The 26,618-nt window shown below is 40.8% G+C and overlaps 1 protein-coding gene and 1 pseudogene across 1 annotated transcript in view; one reads left to right on the top strand and one right to left on the bottom strand.

The window, feature by feature from the left end:
• The window catches only part of Agbl1 (ATP/GTP binding protein like 1), an 842,475-nt gene that overhangs the window by 117,591 nt on the left and 698,266 nt on the right, over positions 1-26,618 (top strand). The window contains exon 6 of the mRNA XM_021168273.1: positions 18,280-18,317. Within this exon, the coding sequence (XP_021023932.1) occupies positions 18,280-18,317 (38 nt within the window). The remainder of the gene's footprint in view (positions 1-18,279; positions 18,318-26,618) is intronic.
• On the bottom strand, positions 9,010-10,492 carry LOC110297325 (annotated as a pseudogene).

Here is a 26,618-nt window from a genome sequence, read left to right on the forward strand (position 1 = left end):
CTCTCTCTCTCTCTCTCTCTCTCTCTCTCTCTCTCTCTCTCTCTCTCTCTCTGTCTCTCTTTTTTGGTTTTTCGAGACAGGGTTTCTCTGTATAGCCCTGACTGTCCTGGAACTCACTCTGTAGACCAGGCTGGCCTTGAACTCAGAAATCTGCCTGCATCTGCCTCCCAAGTGCTGGGATTAAAGGTGTGCGCCACCACCGCCTGGCCAAAAAACCTCATCTTTCAAATCTGTAAAGTGGGATAAAGAAACACAGTAACTTTAACTAAGGTAAAGAGAGTGAAAAGGAAGAGTAGAAAGAATGTCTCAGCAGTGGAAAACACAAAGGAAGGCAGACATCCAGGCACACGCCCATAATCATAGACTTTCTGAGCTCAGCATTTGCATCTGAGTCTAGCTTTCAAAGGCTGGCCATGAGACATTTAATAGAGACGTTTCATTAAATAAGGGCACGGAGACAGGCAGATGAATGGATACAACAGTAATGGCAATCAATGGCAGCAGCAACTACACTAAAAAGAACTGGAAGTGATATTACAGCAGAGAAAACACCAGGCAGAAAGCGGTAATGAGGACAAGGAACAGCACAGTGAACACAAAACAAATCAAAACAAAACAAAAAACAGAATTCAACAAATAAGTGTGATGTTATTAAAATGCCAACATCCCCAAAGACTTACTCAGCACCGCTTGTCATGACAAGTGAGTGGACATACCAGGGGGGTGCAGTTGTCCTCTGCATCTCTTTCGAATGCAGCAGACCACAAAGAGACAAGGCTTTTAAAAGACACAGAGACATGAAGATTGCAACTAATAATCCTAGGATAAAATGCAGACATGTTTTTGCTCAAGAGACAGAAGTGATGTATTATTTCACATGGAATTTGGAGGAATCATGCAGTTATTTGCCACTACTGGGAAAGTCTTTGGTTGTATTTATAATTGGACGTAGGGGTGAGTCGAGAATTTTAAAAGGCTGTAACAAGTTTTCACAGCTATATGTTATAAAATATTTAATAATTAAATCTGGGTAGCTTTAAAATATTTGATTAGCATATACACAATTAGGCTTAACTGTGGATGTTTTAAAGCAAAATTGTTGTCTTTACCCACTATTTCCTCCGCTCATCCCTCAGTCTTGTGTGCCCTCTCCACCCCAATTGCCACTTTTCTACATTCATGTGGCCCTTTCATATCTCCCCCACTTTCTCAATCCCTCATTACCTCTTCTGGTCTTCTGTCTGGTTTCATAGTCTATGCCTATTCTCCATACTCCTCATTAACATAGATTCAAATATTTAAAGTATTTTGTTAAAATATATTAGTAGTATATAATAATTTGATTCATTGTGATATTTTTGAACATTCACATAGTGAATTTGACCACATTCACCCCTTTATTGTCACTAATGTGCATGCTTGTTTAGGAATATCCACTCGCACATTTTACATGTCATATGGGTCATTCTGATTACATTCTGATTTCAGCATTAGTTTTGGTCAGGATGTAGAGAAGCAGATTTGTTCAAATGCAGATTAAAAAAAAAACATAAAGGTGCTTAATTCCTTCGACCTAGAAATCTCATGTTCAAAACTCTTTTAAATGATCCGATATTTATGAACACGGCAACTTTCAATACTCTTTCTAACAGTAAAAGAAAAGGGATATTTTTAACAGAACCATAGAATACTGATGAAGTCAATAATAGTATGTATGTAATATTTCTAGACAGTCACAGAGTAATCATATTTAGGAAAATATTTTTAATGTATAGAATAATCCTAAGATAGTTGATAAGGTGTAAAATGCAGATAAAGTTTCTAGAACACCCTATACAGTGTGATCATTTAGTATTCATATACATACATCCATGTACATCATCTAGTTTAGACGTCTCTCAATTATACATCCATTGCAGTTGCCTGTCTATTTTTAACTGCTCTCATATATTCTAAAGTCAGATTTCAACTTTATTACTTTTTCCCCACATTTTTTTAGTTCAACATCTTTTCAATCTTTAATCTAATCAAACACTTTTAGAAAGCTACATAATTATTGATGGAAAATAATAGCTCGGTCCAATACTTACCCTGGTCACACCAGCCCCTGTGGTGTGTGTGGAAGGGATCTTGGGACCTTTCTCTCCAGAAGGGACGCTTTTCTGGCTCTTTAGAGATGTCACTAAGAGGAGCGGATTTGTCCCTTGTGATTGCCCAGATTCCTCCAGCATTCTTTTGCCAAGACAGGAAATGGAAGGCTAGGATGCCAAGGGATGTGGCAGAGTGTGAGCATAAAAACAGAGGCCAAAGAACATGCTTATAGAAATGGGGAACTGTGGTCTGCCATTTTGCAAGAGATCAGAAGGGTGCAGCAGAGCCTGGCTGACATTTCCCCAAATGAGCAGGAGTCACCCATGGGAGGCCCAGCAGCTCCCTCACATCCTTTCTTATCTGCCCATTTGAGCCCATGCTTCCACTCCATTCTGAATGAATTCTGAATGAGTTCTGCTTTTTGTCAAACTTAGAGTGACTGAAGCCTACACAGAGATAGAGCGGTGGGGGGGGGGGGCGGCAGGCTTTATGAGTCTCTCCTTCAAGGATCTGAAGTATCCTGGCATGGAGAAATGATTAGATATTTGAATAAGAAATTCTGTTTCTTGACACAGTAGGGGACACCAAGGTACAGATTGTAGAGCCTGAGTCTCTCAGATTTCCCCTGCCATGCCAGTTTTATCCAGACTCCAAAGGAGGTTCAAAATCCCTTTAGTTTTGGAGTATCTTCTAAGCTTATTTTAACCAAGTTCCTATTGTAAATACAAAGAGTGCTTGTATTAAGCAGTCAGACTGATTACAAATGATTTTTTTTTTCGGCCAGCCTAGTGTGCCAAGGAGAAGGCATCAGAGGGAGAAGCTGGAGTCAAACTCCATGTTCTCTATCTGGGAATGAGACTGCTAGGGATAGGTAAAAGCCTTTGAGTTACACATCCTCCTGTGAGAATTTGGCCCTGATCCTGGTCCTGGTCCTTGACTTCCACATTTATTATTTCTTCCTTTCACTCCCACTCACATCCTTTTTGGATAAGGCGTTTTCATCTTATCCTGCTCTGGGTTTTGCTCACGAGTGCAAGCCAGAAGTATGTCTGCATTTTCTCAGCAATGTCATTGTTTGACTGGGTATCTTCATAATTAGATTTTTCAAAAATCCTCTCTCCTCACATATCAATTATTCCACTCCCTTAATCATCTTCCTCAGTGTTCTCCATGATCCTAGTCATTTGTCAAGCTGTCTGGCTCTTGCTAAGTAGTAGTGATACATACGGATCAAGTTCTCTGCCGACTTACTTGACTGTAGCCTTGGGAATCTTTGCTCCTGTGGCTCCCTCCCTGCTTCCTGCTTGCTTTGCTGGATCACAGCATCACCGTCACTGTCTGACTCTGAAGATCATTCAGTTTCATGTGCTTTTGGATTTCTTTGATGATGGTGCTTTTCAAAGCAGAGGGACTCAGGAAATGGATGCAGCTCTGTCTGAGCCCATGTACCCGAACACGTAACTTCCTGACTCATGAGCTAGTTTAACAACTAGTTAGCCTGTAACCTTAGCAGTGCCCAGCAAAGAGGTTTAATCATGGCATGGGTTCCTAATTCCATGCTGACAGATAGGACAGGGAATGGATGTGCCAGCATTCAGAGATACAACATAGGCAGCTCTATTCTAACAGGAATGTCACGGCCTGAAAATTTACACTGTGGTGATTAAATCATGGTCCAAACCCCATCAAACTCGACACTAAAGGAATAAGCTAGCAAGGCCTTAAGTAAAAGACATACATAAAGAAAGACACATATTTCTACAATTTGTCATTTATCTCTTTCTGTAGAACTTGATTCAAATATACTGTCTTTGACACATTCTTGTCTACGTGTAGACATTATTTTATGACGAGCATAAATTTTTCTTTTATTATGGTGGCTCAGACTGAGTGATTTACTTCTTCAATTGATCTATGAGGGTTTTTAAATGCCTCATTCACTCATATATTCGTTCTTCCATCATGCATTTATTGACAGCTTCCTGTAGGGAGGCTATTACATGGACACGAGGGATGGAATGCTGTGAGGTGGTCTCTGTTCTCAAGGGCTTTCTTCATTAAGAGAGAAAGCAGATGTCAATCAAGCATCCTAGAGATTCCAGTAGAAGCATTGTGACCATTGTTGCCCCTTGAAAGTTGCATTCGTGAAGGGCATGTAGGTAGGATACTTGATAGTTCTGCTTGATTGAATGTCCTGGTGTTTCTTTGAGACCGAAGGAGACACAGATACACAGGGGTGCCTTTGTGCTGCTTTGAAGGTGAGGTCATTTGGAAGTGTCTGTTATTCAGAGATGGATGTGGCAGTCTCATTTACATGTAATATGTTTTTAACATTGTTTAGATAACCAGATTTAAGGCCACATTGGTCACCTTTGTAATATTATAAAGCTTTGTGTCACACACTTTGTGACACACTTTGTATGTCACACAAAATAACTAACTTAAAAGCAAAAATATTTACTTAGTTCTCAGCTCAGAAGTTCAGTTATAAAGTGCATGTGTGTTGTGTGTCTGTGCATGTGGAAGCCAGAGGCCAATCTTGGGTGCTTTTCACAGACCACCACTATCTCGTTTTTTTACATAGGGTATCTTACTGGACTAAAAGTCTCCCGAAACTAGACTAGCTAGCCTACCAAGCCCAGAGATCTACCTGTTTCCATCTTACTGTTCGGATTTCAAGCATGTCATACCTGGCTTTTATATGTGGGTTCTGGGATCAAACTCAGGTCCTTGTGACAAGCACTTCACAGCCTGAGCTATCTCCCTAGGACCTAAGTAAATTATGTTTTAAACATTAACATTTTATTGTTTGTTATGCAAGCTACTTTCTTCTTCTCGATGAAGTATTAAATCCTATCTTACTCCTTGTGCATAGACACATGGCATGTATGGAATATTTCTTCAATCATTTCTATGTGGGAAATGTTATCAGAACCAGTACCTATACTTACCTGAATGAAAAATGTGGGACTTCGTGTTTGGAACTGGTAATCAAGAAGGGTGGACACTATGCCATGTATCAATTTGTCCTAAAAAGCAGCTTTCTATTTTGAAGCTCCCCTGACAATTGACTTTCTGTCCTTAGCAGAATACATCTGGTTGACATGTCCCAAAGGGCATGGTCAGATCAGGTCCTGGTTCAACATCGTTTATCTCCCCCGCATCCAAACTCCTAAGGTCCTATTCTGAGGGGACCATGCTCTGTGATGTCATGAATGACTCTACTGTTATGGAAATTATGACATTACTCAACAGCTGACTTGTTTCCGTTTGAATTGATTCTCTTTTTAGCTCCATGCATGCTTTGAATAGAGTGAATCTGACTAATGAATTTGTAGGCAGGCTTTTGGCAACATGAAAGACTCTGGCCTCCCTAGAAAAGTTTTCAAAATTTGCCTAGTGTTTACAAGGAAAATTGTGTCTCGTAATTTACACCATTTGAATCAAATTTTATTTATCAACAAACATTCTACATATGTACAAAACCCAGTTCTTGTAAAGCCATTTAATCTTTAAACCCACTTAATCCTATCAGTGGGGTTGTGAAAATAAACATGGATGATTTTAACATGCCTGGGAGTTTACACACTGTCCCATTTGCAAGAGCCAAGATATTGCTGTGTTTATCTTAGACAAGGGATGGCCTTCATTTGAGGATTGTATTGATCTCCAAAGCAAAGATAACTCCACAAGCCCAAATCCCACATGAACGTTGCTAACTGACACTCACATTTCTCAATTTGTTGAACCAGATGTTTCCAGGTCCCCAGATTTGTCACTTCAATATTTAAAACAATGAAAACAATTAACTATTCTACTTCTTCGTTTTAATGCCTTGCATTGGCTTAGATGTATTTTAGGAGGGTGTACATATACAGAGAGTCAAAGAAAAGGCATCAGCACCATTAAATTGATGGATCAGACACTTAACAACTTTAATGAACTTTCTGTTCTGTTTTCAAAAATTATAAGAAGAAGTTTCTTTCCTAAGCCCACTAAATTTTTAGCACCTAATTTATCTCATCTATGGCTCATATATGCGGAGTTTACAAATTATTACATTTTAGACACCAAGGCTGTGATACTCCACAGGTATCATTATTTAAAGGTGTTTATGTTATAGCACTTTTAAGACTTATTATATATATTTTTTAATAATAGCCACCAAGTTTTTCACTTGTTTCTATAACGGTGTTGCTTCAAGAACAAAATGGATTAATTAAATTAAAAAGCTTATTTAAATTCTTACCCAAAACCTTTACATAGTAAAAGCATGTGATAATGGTATAATAAATATAACTATACTAATACATATTGTGTTGTCAAAGCCAATATTCAATAATGCAGCATACATGAATACTTATATTTAAATACTTCATATATTAGCAGTATCATACTCTATCTATTGGGTTAAGGTAATTTTAATAATGCATAATAATAGTTTAGAGTTTCTATGTATAAAACACTAGACTTGACTAGGAATCTTTCAAACCTAGGGGAAGATATTGAAGTTATTTGTAATGCACATCATGACAGATTTCAAATCCTCCCTCATCTCCCTCGGCCACTTACAGAGTAAGATGTTCTTATGTTCACCCGTCCAGACAAATGAGCTGAGTTTATATGTTAATGAAGAGATGCTATTTAAGTACCATCAAGAAGACCAGAAGGTCTTTTAACCTAAGTGTCACTATCAAGCACACCCCTGGACCATACCATTGAGTCATATTGAGGACCTAAATCATTATTTTCACTGGGAAAAACTACAGTTGTGTGGTGCCTAGATCGCTTAGCTCTATCATATAAGATACTTCAATAGCATGCATAGGGTCAGAAGGGTTAGATGCTCCTTATTTTTTGAGAGTTTTTGAGGACAATTTATACAACACAGATGGAGGCTGGACATATATGGGATGACTCAATGCCATTGTCTGAGAAAGACAGTCCCATAAAACCTAAGCTCTGTCTTAAGCAGAAGAGAGACATTGTCATGTGACTCTATTTTCTAGCCTCTTCCATTTTCATAGCTTTTTTCTTTTGTAATTATTTTAAGGATGTCATTGTATCATAGAAATATCCCTGTCCTGGAAACAGAACACTTAGGCTGAGCAACAGGAAAAGTGTACTGGATAAGCCAACTATGCTCCCTGTACTTTCTTATTCATAGTAAGGTGGAACATCTGAGATCTGCTGCGAAAAAGACTTATTTAAAAGGAGGCTGGTGAACATGTGTCACGTTGGGAGTTCTCTGTGAATTCCAGTGACTGCCAGTCTGTGGTAAAAAACTGGACAGACCCTTCCATTAGGTTGAAGGCTATATTTTGTAATTTTTTTGAGTATTTATTTCATTTACATTTCCAATGCTATCCCAAAAGTTCTTCACACGCTACCCCACCCACTCCTACTTCTTGGCCCTGGCGTTCCCCTGTACTGGGGCATATAAAATTTGCACAACCAATGGGCCTCTCTTTCCATTGATGGCTGACTAGGCCATCTTCTGATTCATATGCAGCTAGAGATATAAGCTCCGGGGTGGAGGTGGGGTATTGGTTAGTTCATATTGTTGTTCCACCTATAGGATTGCAGATCTCTTCAACTCCTTGGGTACTTTCTCTAGCTCTTCCATTGGGGGCCCTGTGATCCATCCAATAGCTGACTGTGAGCATCCACTTCTGTGTTTGCCAGGCCCCGGCATAGTCTCACAAGAGACAGCCATATCTGGGTCCTTTCAGCAAAATCTTGCTAGTGTATGCAATGGTGTCAGCATTTGGAACCTGATTATGGGATGGATCCCCGGATATGGCAGTCTCTAGATGGTCCATCCTTTTGTCTCAGCTCCAAATTTTGTCTCTGTAACTCCTTCCATGGGTGTTTTGTTCCCAATTCTAGGAAGGGGAAAAGTGTCCACACTTTGGTCTTCGTTCTTCTTGAGTTTCTTGCATTATTTTGTAATTTTTAAAATGGCAAAAATGGAATGTTCCTGCTTCCTACTCAGTTTCTGGGACTGCAAGTAGAAAAAAAGCTGACCCGTCATATTGGAAAGTTTATCTCCATCTGGCACACCTGGAAGTTGTGAAAATTTCAGCTCAGATAAGATCCATAGAAATGTCATGAGGAGCCTTCATGTTGAATTTGGGAAAGGTGATCTCACTATGTCTCTGTCCTGGACCAACTTAAGCTTACATAAATGGTTGAGGGAAAGTGTACTTAATGATCAATCACCATGAAACTGATCAAGATGCTGAGAAAAATCCAAAAGTAGGAAATCAATCTTGGATCAGGACTTATTTTTGGGTCAAACATTCTCAGGATTGTGAAGTTTCCAACCAGTTTTGACAAAATGTAAAGAATACTATGATTGTACTTTAAAATCAGTCACAATGTGCTCTTCCTAATGTCCATACGCACACTTACCTTTTGACATATAGCCTACAACTTACCATTTAGAATATTTTCACAAGATTTACTACTAAAGTAATTGTTCCTCAAACAGGCAACCAATGTATATTTCTGTTAACAGCAGGTCAGTGTGTCTCTCAAGCAGAAGTAACTGATATTTCAGGTGTGGGTGTGTGGGTGTGGGGGGGTGTTCGATAGGACTAAGTTTCCATAACTTTGACATTAGCACATTTTCTTACCTTCTTTGTAGCTCCCCAACTTTTTTTGCAACAAACTTAATCTCCTCTGTTACATATGTCAACAGATTTCATCTAAATTTTTTTTTAGAGAGTAAAATTATTTTAATGTTACCTGATACAGTGACAAAGGGAGTAAAATGGCTGGCTTGCCCTTTCTCACAGAGCTCACAGCTGAATAGTTAACAGGTCTCAGCACAATCAGTTCTCTGGGTAAGAACTTTTGCTTCAGACATGTTCGAAATGTTCACACCATCTCTCATCTGAGTATCATGAAGTAAAATCATCTGTCATTCTGTAAATTGGTTTTCATAAAACAGAAGATCTGCACTGACCAGTCAGTTTGATAGCTGTGCATACAGCACTCCTAGCAGCCAATGAGTAGAAATTGAAGAGGGGGAGAAAATGTGATAAATGACTTCAGTTCATTTTGATGCTAACAGGTCTTGAACTATAATTTCCTTGATCAGACTTGATGAGGTCACAGGACACCCTGATGGTAAACCAAGAACTGAGGTCAGTGACTCTGTCCAGGTCATGCCATCTCCTGTGTTCTGAATAATTTGAACACCATTTTGATTCCAATGCATCTAACAGTGTCTAAAGCCATGTGTTCTGGGATGCCATGATGAGTCCCTTCACCCCTTGACTTTGATTTGTCTGCATCAAGAAGTAGCCTTGTCTATTTACTGTCAATAACAGCAAAGTTTGGTCTTCATTTCATAGACACAGCACATGCAAAAATGAGGGCAGGGGACTGTAGTAAAGAAGATTGTCTTGAGCTGCATTTTGGCCATGAGATCAGGACACAGTTGGAAAAATCTCTCCACCACAACACCACCCATGTCATCATAACACTCTAGAGGGGGAAGGGTACAGCTCTATAGTCAACTTGCTGTGATTGGCCATGCACTGCAGAAGGTCCTTCAGTATAGGACTGGAGATGCTAGAGATGGTTGAGTTTGGAGAACTGAGAAAGGAACTTGGTACCACCTTTCTCCTCTTTGTCTGCCAATGTATCTGAAAATATGTCCCCATCTGAGTTGATGCAGGTTAGTTGTAATTTGCAAAGATAGCACACTTTACCAAAGTAAAGTGCAAAACGATCCAGGAAGGACACAAACTGGTTTGGGCATGGATCCAATTCATTGATATTGCTTGGATAGAAAACTTGTAAGAACTCCCTGATAATCCATCCAGGGAGGCCATAAATCTTCATCTTTGGACAGCATAGCCACAAAGAGCCTTTTCTCAAAGAGTCCTTTCTCTGCTGGGCCCATTGCAGCAAGCATGCTTGGTGTTCATTTACAAGGTAGCAGAGTCTCAGGTCAGTGACTACCTTCAAACCCCTCAGTGGTTTCCTCTGAATGCGCTCTGCTACTTTCTTCTGACTCCTAGTCTCTGCTGAGTGGACTCCATCCTTTCTTCCAGCTCATACATCCCAGAAATTCTGGTGCACATCTCTCAAGTCTAACACTGGAAGTGTGCACCTAGAATGAACATTCTGTGTCAACAGTATATCTATGCCATTCAGCACAGCTTGCAGCATCTCCACATCAGGGATTTTCATCAGTGCCCCAACAGGGAGGTAGGGCTGCCACCATTGCCTTCAATCTCTCTGTGAGTCTGCTATTGAAGGCCTGTATGAAGAGTGGTGGGAAGAGCATAGTGGGCAGGTACTACAGATTAGAGACATCTATGGCGTCATTCCTCAGCATCCACTCCAGTGCCAGCTGCAGGAGTGTGGGAGGGTTGTAGGTGCTCATCCTGATAGATATTCAGTCAGAAGGAACCCTTCTGCTGTCCCAGTTCCAAAAAGTTCATCTAAAATTTTTATTTTCAAAAATTTTGTTGCTAATGATTGTTCCTGCCAGACACAATTTCCCTCTTGTTGAGTGGGTCTTAAGTCCAGTTATAGAACTATTGGTAACTGCCAAGGTATGTGCTAATACTGCACCATGCACCCTTAGGGTTATTATTCCATGCTTGTCATTATTGTGGTTTATATATGTGGCTGGGTAGGACTTCTACTTGCTTTGCTCCTTTGGAAACTTTCATGGCATTGTCTGGTATCATGAAATCTAGTCCTTGGGGAAGAGGTATTTCAGTTCTTTCCCATCTCAGGGCTCTCTGGACCCTGTGTCTGAAGTGAATGTTGTTTTTAGCAATAGGGGCTTACCTTCGACCTGTTGGGGATAACCAAGGGAAGCAGAAATAGGCTATATGTTTTTGGAGTCTCTTAGATATCCCTGGGCAAAAGAGAGCTTCCATGCGAAGTGTTGAGGATTTTGTTATGTAGTCTTTGGCCCTTGGAGGTAGCACAGTAAGCCCAGATGGCTAAAATTTTGTTTAAACTATATAGGTATATTTATACATAGAATTCTGTGTACATTCAAGATTGCTCAGTGTGTGTGTGTGTGTGTGTGTGTGTGTGTGTGTGTGTGTGTGTGTGTGTATTGATTGTTCATTTATTTTCAGTGCTGAATAATATCTTGAATAGATGTACCACAGGCTGTTCATTCACCTACTGAAGGATACGTTTAACAAGTAAGGTTGATATTTCCCCCTAAACTTTATCCTATTATCTGGCTATGAAAACTTTGATTCCCAAAAGGAAAAGAATAGTCATGGAACATAGAGGTGGAGAATTTTCTTGCTTGATTTGAATAGACACTATTAAAAGGCAAAGTGCATCTCCTTTAGAACTAACTCTGAGCTTTATATTCAGTTAACAGTGGTATAACACTGGTTCCACCATAGTCATTTAGCAACACTCTGTAAGTTTATTTTGCATATATATGCTTACTTATAGACTTTGCACATTATATATTTATATGTTCATATTATGTATAGGATTAAAGTTGTTCATTAATATATAACTTTCTTTATGAATAATTTAAGGAAATTGAAGTCGTTTACCTTAAGTGCTACATTGAGAGTCACATCTCCAAGTAGAAAGAGACTCTTCTGTGTTGGGGAGCCCAGGGTGATTCCAGTCTGTTCATGTCTTCTCATTGATTGGATTTTTACTTCTAGTGCTGGGAATTCTCACAAACCTTTGGCAGCCTCTCTCCTGCTGGTGCCTGCAGACTTGTAAGAAGTTCTAAACCATCTCTTCTTTGCAAAGCCTCGGCATATGACTGGTCTGGTATGGTGGGGCTCATTCACTGCAGAGCTGTATTCCAGATCTCTGTCTCAGACAGTAGCCATTCTTTGTCTATCTCCCTGATGCCTGTTATGTACCAAATCAGACAGGGTTTTGTGTTTCAGTTTCTGTTACAATTTATAATGATTGATGACGGTTGCCACTAGTAGCCTTTGATAGCTCCAGGATAGAGTTGGGTGTATGAGTGTGTTTCTTTCTCTTTTCCATTCCAGAGAGAAATGGAAAGCCTCCATGCTGGGCACAGGATCTGATTTAGCCTTGATACCATCTGCTCATGGTTTTTCTTTTCTCCTACCATGCAGGGTCCATCTCAATTTTCATCTCTGGGTTCTTCTCTTTCCTGAAATTGACGATCAGTCAAAGCCACAGGTTACCCATTTTTCTTGGTTACCTGGTTCGTGTGTGTGTGTGTGTGTGTGTGTGTGTGTGTGTGTGTGTGTGTGCCTGTGTGTGCTCTCATGTACACTATGTTTTTCTACTCTTTTATTTCCTCTCAAGCTAGGCAGGGGGCTGGAGGGATGGGAATGCACCAGATGGCATTCTGGGTGTCTGTACTCATGGCAATGTGTTCAATTCCTATAAAGGGCCTCCTGTTTTATCCAACTGTTATTTAACTTATTCCTAGTTTCACTTTATCCTTAGTTATAATACCCCTGGCTCCGTCTGCTGGTTAAGCTTGGATTTCTGTTTGTCGTGCAGGCTATCCCTTCATGTTGACACAGGTTTCTTCCTGAGGTTTATGCGACTACTTTTCCCAACTCCTCATATTCTGTTTGAGTCACCTTCTCATGAAATGGCCTAGTGCCCCTCTCCAAACTTCCAGCTCACCCTTGCACTAATGGTCCCTTTGCCCCTTTCTTATCTTTCTCTTTCTTTTTTACATTTATTTATTTTATGTTTATGAATATTTTGGTTGTTTGTATGTAATGTATATATGTATGTGCACCATATGTGTGCCTGGTGCCTTCAGTGGTCAGAATAACTGTCAGATCCCTTGGAACTGGAATTATGGATGGTTGTAAGACACTCTGTGGGTGTGGAGAAGCACATTTGAGCACATTTGAACAAGTGCTCTTCACTGATGAGTCCTTAACTCTTCAGCTCTTGTCTTTCTAAAATACCATTCATAACATTTGAGAGTTTAAAGTCAGTGCACTTTACAAAAACACTACTGTTTATTATTTCTGTAACCATATTCTCCAAGACTACAAACTCATTGAATACAATAATTGTTTTGTCAATTTGTTCTGGTATGTAGTTGATGCTCAGTAAACACTTATCATGAAAACAAATGACATATTCAAGACCTCCCTCCAATGACATTCTGTCTTTGTCTCCATGACGACTACCACTGGATATCTAAGTCTTAAGTTTCAAGGTATAGTGTGATTGTTCCATACAGAGCTGAGTCAATCAGCAAACTCGGCTGAAGTTTTGTAGTTAGTGTTGACCCCAGGATCTTGCTTCTGTTGTCTGACTATAAACTTTAGCCCATACCTGGAAGATAAAGAAGATACACTGAACAATATTTTGAACACCTAGAATTATGTTGAAAGTAGAAGAAAAAATGGGAACTAGTTTTAGAGTGAGGGAGAAGGAGGCTTGTACCTCAGTGTATTGCTTGCTAACTGGATACAGGGCTTTGGTGGGCTGTTTATCCTACACTGAGTAATTTCATTATCTGTCATTCAAAAGTGATGTACATTGAAAAATATAGGACATGTAGCATTTGACACTTACAGAGGCTCCCTAAGTAGTGGTAACAATTACTAACAGGACTCTCCTAATGGCTCTTAAAATTTATTTCAACCTGAAGAAGTAACTTGCACTGTTACAACTGTGTGGCTCTTTTGTAAATGCCTGGCAAGAGGATACTTACACATTACCAACAGTTTAGCCTTAGCCTTTGCTGAAGAGAATTGGAGCATCCCTGGTGTCTCAAATCCTGACTGGAGTGTCCTGCTTGGAAGAATTGGTGGAACAAAAGTTGTTTCTCTTTGTCTTTGGGTGTCACTATAGTTCTTTGAATCAATTAATTCTTCAAAAAATTTCCCAATGGCCCATTCATTGATAGGAACACAGTGGAAGTTAGATGGAAGATTTTGTCTTCTAGTTCTACTTTTAATTCCATAGGACATCACACTCAGCACTCAAAGTGTATGACATGGTGGTAAGGAATGAAGAACTTAAGGATGAGGTAAACTTAAGGAAAAATTGTTTTCCCAGTCCTTTCATAGAATCAGAGGGTCTACCAGAATGGTAGCTGCAAGATGTCCACATCCAGAGGAGACAGTGTGGTTTCCCAAAGTTACAAAGTGGGGCTCCGGTTCATTTGCTATGGGCTTGGTTTCTTCAGGTAACTGAGCTTTCTTACTTGTTTGAGCTCCAATGCCTTAGATTTGGCTTTTGTTGCTTTTGAAGTAGGGTCCAACTGTGTAACTTAGTCCATCCTAGAACTCATGCTCCTCCTAGCTCAGCCCTTTTAAGTGCTGTTGTTACAAGGTTAATAACAATGTGTGCTATCACACCCACTTAAGTGTTGCTTTGCCTTGGCATAGGCATTGGCTGACTAAAGCCGTAGTCTCAGTTCTACTGAATACTGTTGTTTTTCATGTTGTATTGAAACAGGTTAGACGAGCCTTGCTCAGACAGTAAACCATTGCCACACACTTGCCTAGTGACGAGACCCCAAAGAGCTTCTTGGTAGCATTCACACAGTGCCAGAAGCCACTGGAATATCGAGTATTTTCTGTTACTCATTAGTTTATTCTAGATATTTGTTCTTGTTTAAATCTTACATTGGCATAAAACCACAAACAACATCTTTACTAGTGGTTTTTTTTAAGGGCAAAGCACTTTTAACACAATCCTTATAAACACACACACACACACACACACACACACACACACACGAGTATCCAGATAAAAGTTTCTTGGGTCACTAATATATTACATTCTACTCCAATATATTTTATTACAAATCTAGTAAAGTTAAAAATCTATAAAATTGATTTTTAAAACCTACCACATGGTCACATATTCAATTTTGAAAAAGCTCCAGACCTAGGCATTGTAGCAACTTTTATTTTCAAAGCCAAAAAGGCTCCCCTGTCCCCTGTAAAGTTCCCACTCCCGTTCTTGACTGCACATTCTCTCATTTCTCTAGTGATCTCCTTCCTCTGGTGATCATGATGTGTGTGTGTGTGTGTGTGTGTGTGTGTGTGTGTGTAAATCCTTTGCTCTGTTTTTGTTGAATTTTTCTTGAAGATACTATCTGTTCCTATGGTTACAAACTATTGTTGCTATTGTAGAAATTAGTAAATAAATATTTCCATGTTTGAGTGCCCTCCAACATTGTAGGTGGATGTTTACAGCAGTATTCTGACCAGTTTCCGGCAGCTTTCACATAATCTCTCTTGAATTCAGCATGTCGTAAATGAAAGCCATTATTTTCTCTAAAGATTTAGCTTCCCCTCTTAGTCAGTTAGTGGCTTTCTTGTGCTTAAGTTTACCTAGCCTAAATGTTTCAGGTCCCCTCATTCTTTCTTTTCTATTCTGTAACTACATTTTCTGAATAATAATGATTATCTCAGTTTTCCATCAGTGACATCATATGTAAGAATTAAAAACAAATGATGTCTCATTGTGTAAAAACTTGAATTTGAATTCTTTAGACTTATCAGACTTTGGCCTTTACTTTGGCCTCTATCATCTCTCCCTAAGTGTGCTCTTCATCATAAATGTTGATTCCAAAATTATGCTATTCAAAGTGACAATGCTTTCCTGGTACCTCTGGACTCAGCTTCAATTTGGCTGTTACCTTGACCATGTCATAAAATAGTACCATTAGGATCATACTTAGATCATATTTATTTCTTATACCATCATGCTATTTGGTATAACCTAGAGAATTAAGGTCTAAAGTCATCTTTAATATCCCTATCAACAGACAAAGAATGACCAAGCCCACATCGATTCATCATCAGACCATTTATTAACAAATTTTAATGTGCACAGGAGGATTTGCTAACACGGGATTTTAATTCATCAGGTCAGGGGACAGGCTACACAGTATACATTTCTGTTCAGCTCTCAAAAAATGTCAGAGTGCTGGTAAAGACTCATATTCTGAGCAGCAAGACTCTTAAGTTTCCTTTAGTTCATCCTTTTCCCTCACCTCTCCTCTGTTCTCTGAACCTATTATCTTGTGTCTTGTCTCATGGTGAAAGTGTTCTGTAGATCAGTCATACCAGGTCACTTGTCTCTGTAGACCTGGCTGGTGATCTAGACTAAGTTAGACGCCTACTTTGAATATCCCTTATCTTTTCCTGTTTTTCCACACGTCTATTCTTCTCCTCTAACTTGTTTTGGCTTTGCTGTCTTGCTATGTAATAGTCTTTGCTGTGTTATGCAACAAGAAGGCATAACCTAATAACAGGAACATGTTTGGCCTATGCTTTAAGATTTACTAGACTTCAATACAATGAGCTAAATAAACCTGTGTTCTTTTTAAATTACTCAGTCTTATGTATTTGTCTTAGTAACGGGAAGTAAATTAAAATCCCTACAGAGGAGAGCATTGACTTAGAGAGAACTGCAACATGGAAGAAGGCTCTTTGTTCTTTTTGAGAACAGACATATTACATATGGTCCTAGTAACTTGTGCTTAAGGCAAACAGTGTTGTGCTCTCTTCACATCTGAAGACTGGGGACATAGGCCAGAGGGAATAGGTTGTCCCTTCTAGGCTACACACACATGTGAAGAGACTTGTGCCCCAAACCAGGAATCCTCTTGTCCTCATGTCATACAGATTTTCTCATCAGCCACTTCCTTACCTCAGAGTACTCGTTTCAGTACGTTGCCTGATATTGAGACTGAGCCAGCAGCAGGAGGAAGAAAAATGAATGTGAAAAAAAGTAAGAATAAATAAAACAGAAACAACGTGTTTGAGATATAATCGCATCTCTTCCTAGCCTCCAGGATTCCTATGATGGCAAAACTCACACTGCAGAATGGACAGCAGAGACAATCACTCATCCCAGGGAAACTAGCACTGGAAAGTCTCAAGTCAGTGGGGCCAGATTCCACCGAGAGACTCCCCACTAGTCACTCATAGCCATCCTTTTCTCCCTTTAATTGAATTTTGGCTTCCGCAATCCTACTCTTCTAACTCCATGGAGACTGAGAAAATCCAGATACTGCAGTCCCTAGGGCCCATGGTGTGATGGGACAAAAAAGAATCAGAACTTAGGGAAGTTCCTCAGCATCTAGAGGAGAGAGTAGGGCAGCCAAATGGATTAGGAGAGAAGGAAAGTGTGTGAGTTGGAAGACATAAAAAGTTTGAGAATGGTCCAGCAAGGCACCGACCCCACTGGACCACCAGCCAGGTCCATAGAGATCACATTGATGCAACTGAATAGACCCATTATTGATATTCCCCAGTGTGCATGTGAGGATTTGTTAGAATGGGATTCTAACTCATGAGATGAGGAGTAGCCTAGAGATTCTGCATTTCTCTTTGGTTGTCAGCAAATGTGATGTTGCAGGTAATGAGTCACACCTTGAGGAGCAAGGCTCATAAAACCATAAGTGACTTCCTGGTACCCTAGTCTCATTGTCTCATGTCATTTCAATCACTTCTCCCAAAAGTCTCACATTGAAATACCACGGACATATGAATTAAAGTCCTCAGTAAATAAGCTCTGGAGGATATATTCAAAGGACAACACTGGGGCTTTGCATTCTGTCAGATATCAAGAACAAACTGAAGGGTCACTGAAAACTGGAATAAAAGATGGTTTTTATTCTCCTCTACTACTTCATTGTGCTGCGGAAGTTGTGACATTCTCCTGTGGGAGAAAGCAATGTACTTGGAGGAAGGTCTCCATCCTAAGCAAACAGCTTCTTCTCCCAGTGTGCGTGTTTTCTAGTGTGTCCTAGGCATGAGTGGTTCAGGAAGTTGGCACAAAACTGCTGTGTTCCCCATGCCTTCTCAGGCCCTCTCTCCCAATCGTCCTTCAGAGTCACCACATTTTCAGGTACAAATTGAGAAACTTTACACGGGCTGGAAAGGGCAGCACCTAAAAAGAAAAAAAAATGCTGTGCAAAGAAGTTTGTGGAAGGTGGGAAGTGATGGGGAAAGGAGGGTATTTTCAGCTGCAGAGGGGACCTCCGAGACCCATTTGGAAGATAGACACCTCAGTTAATGTGATTTCTACATTTATGCCTCTTTAATGGTCAGCGGAGATCAATAGAATGCCTTCTATGTGTGGTTAATAATGAGTCTGATAGGTGGAAGCGATGAACACTCTACCTATGGGATCCACGGGCTAACAAAAAAAGACCATTGAACATTGACTTTCGCTTTTTTTTTCTTTTTCTCCCAGGGCAGCCACTGAAGTTTTGGCAGCATTGCTGAAATCCAGTAAGCATCTCTTTAAAAAGGGGGCGGTGTGTGTGTATCTCTTCCCGTTCTTATTTTTATGATAGGTACTCTTTTGTTCCATGGCTCCATTCTGACCTGTGGAGAAATAGCCGTGTCTCAAGTCTGTTGGCAAAAGAGAATTTGGTGACTGTAGAAAAGAGAGTGAATATATCTCCATGTGGACATGTCCACTTATAATCTGCAATCATTAGTGTTGATTGTCAAGTGGACAGACTCCAGAATTGCCAGCAGGTACAGGCAAGAGGTTCTGGTCCTGCAGGGGTCTCTGAAGCTGAGCAGAATGGAGAGTGTCTACTGCCCAAAAGAAACACACTGAGCCGTGAGTCTTGTCAAAGCAGGAATTCAACTTTACGGCATCAGGCTCTCACTTACATAAGTTCAGAACATAAGGAGGGGGATTTTTGGTGGGGTAAGATGACGTAGGAGTTGGGGAAGGGTGGCGGAGGGTATGGAATGACTGACAGGGCCAATGGCAAAGCTCTACATCAGCTATGGCGGGGCAGAGGCAGGACTAAACAGATCTTGCTGAGTCACCCTGATACAGAAGTGACTGAGACAGGTCTCAAAACTTGAGCCAGGCTTAGGCTCACCTACAAGGCAGAAGAAACTTAAGCCAGGCTCAAGTTTGTCATCAGGGCCCAAACCAGGGCCAAAATGGGGCCCATCACAGAATCACCTGGGAGGATGGTCTCTTGGCATGCATGTGAGGGGTTATTATGATTGGATTAATTGAGTTGAGAGATCTGGCCAAAGTGGGTGCTACATCTGCTGATAGGGTCCGTCCTTTGTTGTTCTCTGTGTCGTGGTTGTGTATGTAGTATGGCCTGCTACTTCAAGCTCCTGGTGCCTTAGTTTCTCACCATGTTGAACTATACCTTGAATTATGAGCCAAGAAAACCCTTTTCTCCCTTGGGTTGCTTTTGTCAGAGTATTTTATCACAGTAAGAAAAGTAGATAAGACAGACAACTCAACTGTCCCTACAAAAAGAAGTAACTTGTCTATTGCAGACCTGGGGACTCTTCAATTCTTTTGGACAGAAGAAGCAATCCTTCAGCATTACTAGAATAAATCCCGGCCCATGGGACTGTCCAATAGAACAAAAGTTTATGTATGAGTGGGTAGGTAGACAATAATACTTGGATTTGTTTTTTAACTTAGCTCATGACTCTCTATATACTTGGGCAGGTAGGGTGTTAGGAATTACTTGGACAATGTAGAGGTTGACAAGTTGTTTTTATTTTTATTTTTATTAAAAAGTTATTTCTCTTCTCAACTATGTGAGTGATTGCAAAAGAATAGCTTGGAGGTTCTGAATTATTGTGAGGAATTTTTTTTTTCCTTTACCTCGTGGTCTTAGCCTAATTACATTGGGAGTCAATTTCACGTGTGCAATATAATAGACGGCAAGATGCACTTGGGAGTGAAGTCTTGCCTTAATGTTTTTATTTCTCCCCTCCTTACTGCTTCATCTGTTTTAATTTGATTCCTTGGAAACCACCTTTTTCAATGGTGATATTTGTTTCTCTATAGGAAGCCTGGGGCCTGTGTGTAATAGGTGAACTTTAATAAAACTTGTAAATAAATAAATAAAAATAAGAACACTCTTTCTCCACCACCCATACATCTCTGTCAACCAGAAGCATGAAGAAAAAGCCAAAATACATGACATTTCCTTTTATAGACTGGAGAGGGAAATGAAGCTTGATTTCATTTCCTTGGTTAGAGCTTCATACAGTCTGGACGTCTGTCCACATACACAGCTTTTAAACACGAGTCAGGTGGGAGGCAGCGGGATCAGACTAGGAAGGGGTGGGAAGGAGTCTATGGACTACTTAACATGGAAAGATGTTACTTGAGCTGTTGATTCTTCAGAGTCAACCAATTACAGGTTTAAGGTCTTGATTCTTATTATGACAGACAGCGTCTTTCTCCATTCACTTGCATGGCATTGGATGAGGACAAGGGATAGGAAGGACATGAGCTTTGCTCCTTGGGACACCAGTGAGTGCAGTGCCTTGGGAGAGGAGCTTTCTCTTGGGTCCTCTCAACTGAGCTTTGGCAATAGAAATCTTGACTCTTCCTGGGAAAAGAACCCCGAGGGCTAAGAAGGAGGGCCATCTTACCTCCAACACACACACACACACACACACACACACACACACATTTATCCCTTAAATTTGAAGTTAAGTAACCTCTCATAAAATGTACCTATGTTGTGAAAAATTTGAAAGTAGTCTCATATTCCACAACTTTAGTGATAAGGATCATGGGATCTTGCTCTAGAAGACCAATAGTATAGAAAACCAGGAGTGTTTGCAAATATGAGCAGACTCAGTCACACACTGTTTGGCAGGCTGTTCCACACATTGGCCATACTTACTAAGTTGAGCCTGCAGTTGTAGAGGGCTCAGCTCTGAGTTGTCTAACTTACATTCTTCTTTTAGGGCAGTGGTTCTCAACCTTCTGAAGGCTGTGACCCTTTAGTACAGTTCTCATGTTGTGGTGACCTTCAGCCATAAAATTATTTTTGTTGCTACTCCTTAACTGTCATTTTGTTACTGTTATGAATTGGAATGTAAATATCTGAAATACAGGATATCTGATATGCTGCGACCCCTGTGAAAGTGTCGGTTGGCCTCCCCCCACCCCCACTGAAAGGTGTTGCAGCACATAGGTTGGGAAGCACTGGTTTTAGGGGTTGACTTTTGACTCTCGCTGTAGAATATTCTCTGGATCACTTGGTTAGGTTAGGTGCCCCTGCTTTCTGTTTCCATAGGATTTCCTACCTCGGTGCCTTGATGTGACTGAACTGAAGGGATTTTTTTGTTTATTTTTGGGTTTTGGGTTTTTTTTTTTTTTTTTTTGCCTTTATCTCTCAGCAGGGACTTTTAAGGGACAGGGGTTATCTCTATTGATCCGTATGTTTCTTGTATCAGCACAACAAGGCTGAAAGCACATATTTGTTGATTACAATTAAATGATTGATTTGTGATATTTACCCAGACGAAATAGCAAGATTGTTCCCTACAACCTAAACCTAACAATCCATGCTTAGAACCAATGGTCTTAACATTTGTAGTTCTAACCTCTATTTACTTTACTAATAGGCTGCTAGGGAACTGAAAGCCTGCTGTCTTCTACATATAAAGCAGGCTTTACCATCCCATTAGGAAGATATATGGAGTTATCTGCTAATTCTGCTGAGCTGTCCATATGGGTCTTTGCCTGGGTCTTTGGTTATTTATACCACAAAACAGTTGGATCAGAGGTTCTCTAATATTCTTTCCCCAACTAAATACAAAACCTTCATTTATATCAGAGACTCTCATCCTTGGCACCATTGACATTTTCAATTGGGTAATTCTTTCTTGTTGGGATCTGTTCTATGCATTGTGGATTATTTAGTGACACCCTAGGTTGCTATGGCATTTGGCATTGTGTTTAGATGTAACAACCCAGCCCACCCTATGGGAATCAAAGCTGCTTCCTTTTGAGAACTGCCAAAACCTATTTGGATGCACACGTGGGGTAAAAATCCACCCAATGCTTCAAAATTTCCTTCCCAGGATACCCTTTTCATTTTTTTTTTTTGGTATTTTCATGTTTCATAATTGATCTATGATTTCCCAGCTTCAAGCATCATTCCTATGCATTCGTAAGCAGCAAGAACACAGGAGGGAGACCAGTATTACAAACATTCACAAATTATGTGGAGGGGACCCTGCTGGGGCAGGGAGGTTGTATTCCAAGTGGCAACTCTAACGTGTAGGTAGAAGGGTTCTCAGATCATCTGTGAGCTCAGCACAAAAGAAGGCTTCCTTGAGATGGCAAAGATAGACCATGGGCTTGAAGAGCAATCACAGCCTACCAGACAGTGGCCACTGTTGTTCCTGCATCCGAATCCAAGGATACATGGCAGGGAGTATCTGGGCATAGATGACACCGATCCACCTAGTCGGGAGTGTTTTGGAAATGTCTAGTCATTTGATAATGCTTAAATGTCATGTGTAGCTAAACTTGAACACTGAGTACCTTTTGACTTGAATTGAAAGTGTTGAATCTACCAGTTGAACTTAAATACAGGATGTTAGATTGTGTCTAAAATTCAAAACTGCATGTGGCTCAGCTCTCCTGGAACATTTATGTAGACTTTTATCTATAAAAGGCATACTTCTCTTATGTGGCGGCTACTCTGGCTTCATGTTTACTTGTCAGTGAGTATAAAAAAATTGGCCATTCTAGCAGATCTCAGTAACTGCATCACAAAGGGAGGACATTGTCCTGTCTAAATAAAACTAGAACAAAATATTTACCGGTTAGTCAGTCAGTGTGCCTTTGACCGTCAATATGAAGACAGGCTTGGGAATCTGAGGTTACTAAGATTCTATTTATTTGTGGCTGACTGGAGTTAACTCCCCACTAGGTGCAGAAAAGCCAGGACCCAGTTCTTGGAGGAGTGGGGCCTGCCCACAGCAGTAGTACAGGGAAAGGAAAGAACTTTGGGTCACATTAGGGAGAGTTTATTATTTTCTTTGGTTCTTGGTCTCTTATCAAACAGGCTGGAAGTAATGTAGCTAGCACAGGAGATGAGGATGGTAGGAAGAGAAATGAGCAAAGGCATTTCAAATCTCAATTTTTGATCAGGCAAATTTTACACAGAAATCTGAGGCCTCATGTCCAATTGTCTCAGCTATTTGATGCTACAAAGAGAAAAGCCATTGTGCATCCGAGAGTCCATCTGTCTCTGTCTTTTAGATTAGGATGGCCTGCGCTAAATTCCAGAGCATCCCTCAAATCAGTTCATTTCTCTGCTCAACATGCACGCTCTCCACTAACACTCTCCACTAAGTGTTCTGTGTAGAGAGCTTGCCTTTTTGAGTTGTATTCTATCCAAAAGCACTTAGATTCTTATTATCGAAATTTAATACTGCTTTGATTAAGAAATCACACTACTTCAACTGCTTGTCTTGTTTTTCTCTAACAAACCAAAACAACTCTCTCTCTCTTCCTCTTTCTCTTTCTCTCTCTGTCTCCCTTCCCCTCTCTCTCTCTCCCTCACCCTCTCCCTCCTCTTCTCTCTCTCTCTCTCTCTCTCTCTCTCTCTCTCTCTCTCTCTCTCTCTNTGTCTCCCTTCCCCTCTCTCTCTCTCCCTCACCCTCTCCCTCCTCTTCTCTCTCTCTCTCTCTCTCTCTCTCTCTCTCTCTCTCTCTCTCTGTCTCTGTTTCTCTCCCTCTCTCTCCTTCCCTCCCTCTCTCCACTAGGCTTTTCTTCTTCTCACTTTTCTCTCTGCCCTCCTCTCTCACTTTCACACCCCTCTCCTGTTCTCATTGTGCCTGCAGTCTTTCCCTCTTTCCCTTTCTTAACCTCCTTTTCATAAGCATTACTCATAAATGCACTTATGAAAAATTGTGATCATGGGAGCAGCCTTCGAATGAGGTACAGAAATGGGATTATAGTTGATTTGTGCTGGCCCCAAGGATGAATCTTCCAATAATGGCCTGGCATTAACCTTGCTGCCCAGATTTAAAGGTCATAATCTTGTAACAAGGAAACACCTTTTGCTTCAGGCCCTAAATCTTACTGAGGGAAGAGAAGTCTACTTCATACTTCTTTTTGACTTAAGGATTAGCATTTGGGGGGACTCAGGAAGTTACAGAAAGGGAGGGGGCCAAGAGAAGTCAGCAGAGAAAGAAACACAGAGAAGAAGGGAGCAGGATAGACAAGAGGGCTAATGGAAAGTTTGGCAGGAAGGCAAGACTTCTCACAGCCCTTCCTAGTTAATGTTCTGTCTGGTTGATTCCCAGGGAACAGCCTGCAGCAGTGTTACTGCAGAGAATAGGAAGGAAGGACAAACCCAGTACACACAGAGCAACCTGGCATGGATAAACAGCCTTGTGCTTGGAGAAAACATCTGCACTTGTCTAGTGGTTGGCAGTGTAGATGCTGGAGCACATGGTGGCCAGATGATCACCCCTGCTTTGAGATGCCAATGATGGGCCAATTTCAAGATTCACCGAAACTGCTAAGGAGTGCTGGCATCCATCCTCAGGATGGATGTGTGTGTTGAAGATGGTTGGTATTGTAGCCCCTTTGCTATGATGGCCATGCACAAGTACCAGCCGATTAGTACAGCCTTCTTGGGGCTCATGTGCATGTTTCTCTCACAGAGCCTCTGACCTCCACTCCAGGAGAAATGGCCTGGCTTGACAAGTCCGGTGCTCTAGGTTTCTGAGACATTATGCTTCCTACCTCAGTTTCCTAATAAACTAAAAGGAGGTCAGACTCTCATGGCTGAAAGACCTTGAGTTTTCTTTGTATTTCTTCATTCTCTCTCCCAGTGTGTGTGTGTGTGTGTGTGTGTGTGTGTGTGTGTGTGTGTACATATATGTGCACATATGTGAGTTCAACTTGTATGGAGGCTAGAGATCAACTTCAGGAGTTGTTCCTCAGCTGTTATCCATCTTGGTTTTTGAAAGAGTCACTTACTCAGCCTGCAACTTGCAAGGCAGGCTAGAGAGCTGGTCAGTGAGGCCCAGGGATCTGCTCGTCTCACCCTCCCCCATACTGGGATTACAAGTGTGTTCATGGTCATTCCTGATGCTTTTGTGTGGCTTCTGGGGTTTGAACTGGACTTGTGTCTTCATGCCCCCACAATAAGTAATTTACCAACCACTGACATCCTCCCAACCAAATTATTATTATTTATTTTTGATAATTTATGGTCATGTTTATATTTATCATGTACAATATGATGTTGTGGATTGTAGCACACCGTGAAATATGGCTAAGTCTTTTCTATTTTCTTTATTTTTAAACTTAGCCTTACCCCTGTAGAGTAGGCTGGACTACTACTTACTATATCTAAACTGGACTTGAACTCCTGATCCTCAGACCCCAGCCTCTTGACTGTTGAAACAGGAGGCATGGGCCCTCACGCTTTGTCAAACATGTGTCATTCATTTGCTGAGTAGAGAGTGCATCCTTGTTAATTTAGTTCTCGTGGCTGCCCCAAAAGGTAGTTAAGGGTTATTGTCAGGAACATATGGTCGCAGAACATCTTGGACACTACTGACCTTACTTGTCTCTCTCATTCCCAGAGAAGAAAATGGAGGAGTAGGTAGAAGAGGTCTGACAGTTAGCTCTTGCAGCTCTTCTTGCCCTCAGCACACTTGTCTCTGTTAGGGTATGTCTGAGCACCAGCCTCTGTCACCACTGTTCAATGTAAGGTTCCTTGCTAATTCTTTACAGTGTAAAGTGGTGCTCAACCTTCCTAATGCTGTGACCCTTGAACACAGTGCCTCATGTTGTGGTGACCACCAACCATAAAACTATATCATTGCTGCTTCATAACCGTAATTTTACTACTCTTATGAATAATGTAAATACCTGACAAACAGGATATCTGATATGCAACCCCCTACCCGCAAAGGGGCGCACAACCCACAGGTTGAGAATCACTGCATTACACAGAATGGAACCAGCCATGGTGCAATGTGCACACAAATGTGTGTGCCTGTTTTATTCTTTGAGCACCCACACAGGGGTTGGGCTTCTTACTGCAGCTCTTACCTCATCTCAGGCCACATTAGAGGCTCTCCTAATTACTTGATGTTGGATAAGGAAGGAGTCCAGTTTCCTAGAATCTTTTTCCACCATGCCTTAGTTATTGTATGTTCACAAACCTGATTGTCTTTTTTTTTTCTACTATGACTTCTGGGGAAGCATACATTATGTATTTCACTGATGAGTCAAGCATCTCCTTCAAATAATATTGATTTTTTTTTGTATTTGTCACACTGCTGCAGTTGGCTTCATTTGAAGGCAGCGTGGCAAGCCACATCCATCACCATGCTGGTTTAAAATGACAACACGTATATCCACCATTTATTGAGTTCTTAGCATGTCAGACACTGTGTATGTTTAGCCCGAAAAGGAGATTTCGAAATCCCCATCTCATAAGTGAGGTAACTGAAGTCTGGAAGGCTTAAATAATTTATTCAGGCAGCAGGCTTTAGGGTTTACCTGACAGTCTCTTCCTCCCAGTGAGCTAAGCCCCATGCTTCACCAGGAAGAGATTAAAGAGGCTAGGTTTACTTAACCCAAAGAAGGAACAACGAAATGTTGAAAGGAAGCTAAGTAAATATTGCTTAAGTATCAGGAGGATTATCTTGGAAGACCATGTGTTACTTAAGTCAGAAACATCACACGGTCCACTCCACATAACGTTTGAATGGGACCCGGTGAGAGATGCTAAAACACCAGCATGTGTGTGAGGAGCC

This window comes from Mus caroli, chromosome 7, assembly GCF_900094665.2.
Source record: "Mus caroli chromosome 7, CAROLI_EIJ_v1.1, whole genome shotgun sequence".
NCBI lineage: Eukaryota > Metazoa > Chordata > Mammalia > Rodentia > Muridae > Mus > Mus caroli.